At 37.6% G+C, this 5,795-nt stretch overlaps 1 protein-coding gene across 1 annotated transcript in view; it reads left to right on the plus strand.

Moving 5' to 3' along the window:
* Vta1 (vesicle trafficking 1) overlaps positions 1-5,146 on the plus strand; it is a 14,051-nt gene extending 8,905 nt beyond the window's left edge. Inside the window, exons 2-3 of the mRNA XM_059272471.1 lie at positions 602-679; positions 4,581-5,146. Of these exons, the coding sequence (XP_059128454.1) occupies positions 602-679; positions 4,581-4,726 (224 nt within the window). The 3' untranslated portion in view covers positions 4,727-5,146. The remainder of the gene's footprint in view (positions 1-601; positions 680-4,580) is intronic.
* Positions 5,147-5,795: the final 649 nt, after the last annotated feature.

Here is a 5,795-nt window from a genome sequence, read left to right on the forward strand (position 1 = left end):
ACATTAACTGGAGAATTGCAGTGTTCCATTTCATGCAGTTATGAACTGTACTCTTCTGACAACTTAAAATAAATCATAATTATGTCTCACTTTGTCCTCAAGGGTACTTATCAGGCTAAGAGATTAAAAGGTGGGAAGGGAATCTCTTCCTTTAAAGATATGTGGCAAGCTTTAATTCAATGTGACCACTTGGTCATATACATATAAGTAATAAGATATGGGATGAGCAGGTCACTGTTATATGTTTATGAATACATACATATATAATGTATAACAACAATTAAAGAAAATGAGGCATTGAATTTGAGAGAGAAGAGGGATACATAAAACTGGTTGGAGGGAGGAAAGAGAAGGGGAAAATGGTGTAATTATATCTTAATTTCAAAGAATAAAAAAAAAAACAATTTGAAGCACTAGTCACGAAGGTCAGCACTCACATTTTCCTGCATATTTTCTGTTCCAGTTTGTAAAATAAGTTGATATTAATGCATCAGAATGAAGAAAATATTGAAATAGTGAAATAATTGCCAACCTTGGCTTCTTTCCTAATACTTTATTAGGGGATGAAGCACTTCTGCCTGTCTCTGGTTTTGATTCACAGGTGTAACAAGTAATACCGTACAGCCTAGTCCACAGACTGTTCCAGCCATCGATCCTGACCTGTACACGGCTTCCCAAGGTGAGTCATCTGGCTTTGTGTAGGCTGCATTGTGTCTCTCCTTATTTGGAGTGGTGTTTGTAACTGTTCCTTGGGTGTAGCGTATAAAATTGAGTATAGAGGATATTCAAAAGAATCTCTTTTTCACTGTCTCTGCTAGATTGTCAAGTGAACCAGGATCTTATAAGGTGGTCAGAGAAGCCACATCCAAAGATACTCTGTTTTCTTTTCTTTGCTGTTCTTTTCTCTTTGGTCTGTACTAGATTTAGTGACACAGATGTCTAGCCACAACTACAGTGAAAGCTTATGCTCAGTTACTTTCCTTCATTTCAAAATCACTATGTATTGTCATTGTGATTTGCCTTATCTGCACTACATTATTACATTATCCAAAAAGGAAAGAGCTAACCATGATGAAAATCAGCCATCTGCGGTTCCGTGGTTCAGTATTTGGTTGACTCATGATAAGTTGATGTAATCTTCTTTACTTTTCTGACTTCTCTCTACTTTTTTGCCTCTAGTTGGATTTGAGGCATATTTTGATTTCTCACTCAGAGTTCAAGTCTTCTTATTGCTCATGGAAAACCAAAGCATGGTCCTGGCATAAACCCTATACCAGAGTAACAGAATGGATGTCAGGGAATGAACTTAGACCTGTGCATCTCCAGTTAACCTGTTCTCGACAAAGGGGCCAAAGACAGCCTCTTGAGTAAATGGTGATGGGAAACTGGATATCTCCATGCAGAAGGTTAATGTTATCCTCTTCTAGCTCTTGTACAGAAATCAAATAAAAACTTACCTCTGTTGTTTGAGTCTTAAAAATGTTACAATATCTGAAAAATATTGAATGTTGTTATTACCTAAAACAACGGAACTGCCTGTATCCATTATTGCTCTTGCCATAATTGGCATCTTTGGACAGTGACTTTTTATAAAGATTCAGAACTGTGCTTCTGTTTGCCTGTGTCTTGAGTGGTCTGTTCAAATCAATAATGGAGTGTGTTCCAGTGATATTAGCCAAAGCCCTCTAATTTCTAGAACTATTTACATCAGTTGGAAAGACCCATCTTGGAAATATTTCCAGTTATGCATCCTGTCCTCTGTAGTAACATTAGATAAATGAATCCTGGGAACGGAAGGATGCTTTTGTCAATGGAGTATTCAGTGATTTCGCTTTCCCTCTGAAAATGTCTTTAATGCCATGCTTGACCCGCTGTCCTTATTACAGCAGCAGAGACTGGCAGCTAAGCAGCTGTCCTCTGCCTGTCCTGGCCCTACTTTGAAGGGTGGGAGCCTCGTATAAGATGGTCTTGGTCCAATGCCATCTTCACAGGGTCCCAGACTGCCTGAGAGAGATGCCAGGTTAGACATCACTACCTGGATCATGTGGTGCTTTTTCACCTGTGCTTCGTAAAGAAAACAGCTTTTACTTGGTTCAGTAAGACTGTCTTTATGACACTGAGTATAAGACCAGGTACACTGAATTAAACTGCCTCCTTTCTTGTTTCTTCTACCTTCGCTATTGAAATTTTATGTTTTCATAGAATCCTAAGTAGGTGACAGAGTTTATTTTTAATTCATAATAAAAGGTAAGTTCGTATATTTCATTATGGGTGACTTAATTCTATTTCTTAAATGAAGGAAAGCCTGGCGTGTTACAAAAGTAGTTTTGCATGGTTCAGTAAAGTTCTTTAAATTGTTGAAAATAAGGCCGGGCGGTGGTGGCTCATGCCTTTAATCCCAGCACTCGGGAGGCAGAGGCAGGCAGATCTCTGTGAGTTCGAGGCCAGCCTGGTCTACAAAGTGAGTTCCAGGAAAGGCGCAAAACTACAGAGAAAACCCTGTCTCGAAAAACCAAAAAAAAAAAAAAAAAAAAAGAAAAGAAAAGAAAATAAGCCTAACAGCTCTATGTGTCTAGAAATTACATTTTGAATATGACTCTACATATTGATTGTTATCATCCAATTACTATCTTTTATACATGAATTATGTGTGTCCATAAGCTTTACATGTCATTTTTAGTAGTGATATTTCATTTATACTTTATTAATATTGAGATGACTTCATTAAAAACCTAAGGTGTTTGTACTTTGAAATAGTTTCATTGTTAGTGATTAAGTTTAGTTTATGCAAATAAAATAATATCAGCTTTGCTATTATACACCTTTTCTCCTACTAATGAGTAAGTGATGCATCAGAAAACAGAACTAACGTTAACGTAGAAAAGATGAGGTTGTTCTGGGCATCAAAGCTTCTTTCCCAACGTGTATGGTGCATATCAGGTACTTGCCTTTGCATTAACGTTGACTACAATGGAAGGAGAGAGAGACTGTCAAAGCCCAAGTGGGTAGTGGTAAGTGCAATCGGTCTACACAGTGTTCTGCTCTAAAGGTGTCTATCCAAGTGGGCAGAGCCTTGGTTATTTTGAAAAGTAACCTTAACAAAGCGTAACAGTGAAGTGCATGTGACAAAATTGTGAACGGAAGTGAAGTTGGTGTCTTTAAGTTTGGTTGATGTGGTAAATAACAACTTACTAAACTACTAGAAGATGGTAGTGAATTATGCCTGAATATTTCGTATATAATTGTAGTTTTACTCATTTGTTGATTTGTGTTACTTGTAAAGCAAGAGAGAAATTCAAGGAAATTAAAAACCTTTGTTAAATGAGAATGTCTAATTACTTTAATCTTGTACTAATTCAATGATTATTTGAAGGCTTATTCCATGTAGCACTGTATGTAAATTTGTAAACACACTATCTTAAAATCTGGGACTTACTTAGTGTTTGACTGTTCATGAACTGTATTGAGAATTCGGAAATAAAGGCACTGGCACTAAAGGCAGCCTTTCCCAGCTTACTCAGTGAGCCCCTGAGCTGGGCGCCACCAGGAGTCTTGTACAAAATTCACACTAAAAATACATGTAGTGTATCAGTGCTTGCTTTGGAAGATGATAAGATTTTTAGGATTTAGTATCAGCCTACCTACAGTTGCTACCTCTTTACAAGATAATATCATATTTTGCTATTTCCATCAATGGCAAAAAGCAAAAATGAAAGACTACTTAAAGGAATCTGTGTATCAGTATAGCCTTAAAAACAGTATGAGTGTGCTGCCTGCTCATTTTCCTGTGCCTCGGCCTTCTAGTCAGGCTGCCGCTCTCAACACTTGCCACAGTAAGATAATAAGTGAGGAAATACCCATTTGTTTGTCTCTTTTCCAGAGACAAGACACTGTGTTTTTTCTTACCGTAGAAATACATATGTACAAAGACCTTTGTATCTTAGATTAAGTGAATAACGTATTTTACTGAAATTATTTAGTTGGATTCTTACATATTACTCATCTGTAAGTAGGAAACTTCTAGAAATAAATTTTGGAAAATTGTTTGTAATGACTATTTTCATGTTTAGTTGTGTGTTTTAATGATAAGAATTTTGGGGAATGGCCTAAAGTTTTTTTATATATGAATGAAGCAAAATGTAGAATATTTTAATGCTTAAAAAATGATAATGTTCTTCATAGAGTATGCTCTCCCACCCCCTCCTTTTATTGGAGGATGTATTTATATTCCAGCTCAAATGAGGGCTAAAGGGTTTAGTCTGTTTGTGGTGTTCCATGCAGAGAGCCTCAGCAGTCTAGTATAAACACTAAGCTGCTTTTCTTGTTTCACACAGCCAGTCTCTCTCCCCCTCACAGTTAATTTGCTACAATACAGACTTCTGGTTTGTTATTTATTGATGGAAAATTGTATGCATATGAGTTATTTTTATTACCATCTATCTGGTTTATATAAGTAGCAAAATGAAGCTTGGCCTTTTTACATAAGCATGAATATGTTGTTCACCGTGAGTGTGAATAGGTACCTACTTAGGTCAGCACAGCATGGTGTAATCTGTGGTGTGTCTGTGTGCTTCTTGTAGGGGATGTCCGCCTGACCCCGGAGGATTTTGCTAGAGCTCAGAAGTACTGCAAATACGCTGGCAGTGCCCTGCAGTATGAAGATGTGGGCACTGCGGTGCAGAACCTCCAGAAGGCTCTCAGGCTGCTGACGACGGGCAGGGAGTAAAGCCTCTGCGTGTGCAAGCCATGTGTTGTCAACATCTAGAACTAACAGTCTATTACACTTTCCTCCGCCTTCCAGGAGCATGGATTGACAGAAGACTGCAGTTCCACTGAGTAAGACAATGACTCCTCTGTGTTTCCGATTCCTAGGGAAGCATTCTTCAGCTGCCTCAGCCAGTTGTCATTGTCCACTTAGTGGATCCAGTAATCTCTGAGTATATAAGAGCTGATGTTAGCATTGAACCCTGCTTCAAAAAAATGAAAATGTCCCTGTAGAAAATCATGTCGGGTATAATCTTTCTTAATTTATATACACTAAAGGAAGTTTTTGAAAAATCTGTAATATTTGGACAAACCATATTATGTTGCTATAATATTCTAAATTAAACTTTTAATAAAGATTGCCAGAATATTCTGGATTGGAGATCCTGGCTTTTTTTACTCCCTTAGGATTTGTAAGCAAATGTGAACATCCACAAATGGTAAATGATAACAGAAATGAAATGCAGCTTATATTCATGTTTAGCTATAATTGGGCAAAAACTCAGGTCATTGAAGTAAATACAAGGTGGAGAGGTAGAAAAATAACTTTACTACTGAAGAGTGACACTGGCTTCCACTGACTTCCTCCTACCCAATGACACAGACAGTGGATTACTGTCCTTCAGTAGCACTTGATTCATGTATTAGGAAATGAGGAAAGGAATTTTCTCCAAGTGCTTGCAAACTGGACAGTGCTTTAAAGATGCTCTTCTGCTCTTGTGGAATTGTAGAGAGGGGGTAAAGCAGGCCAGAGGACTTGAGGGGCCTGGTTAAGTTGCTAAGTTTTATAGGGGTATTGCACCACCTGTAGGTGCACTCTGTGAACATTGGTACAAGGGTTCTTTTCACTTTGTTCAGTGTACTGCAGAGGTGACCATGTTGTGAATTTTCACCATAGAAATATCTTTTTTATTACATGTTCTTAATTAAAAGGTGAATTTGATTCACCTGAAATTTGTCTAGTCCATTTCAATTTTGCTATTTGTATTAGAATTCTTTAGAGTAGGGGACATAGACTCATTTATCACAGG

Source organism: Peromyscus eremicus, chromosome 8b, assembly GCF_949786415.1.
Source record: "Peromyscus eremicus chromosome 8b, PerEre_H2_v1, whole genome shotgun sequence".
NCBI classification, from domain to species: domain Eukaryota; kingdom Metazoa; phylum Chordata; class Mammalia; order Rodentia; family Cricetidae; genus Peromyscus; species Peromyscus eremicus.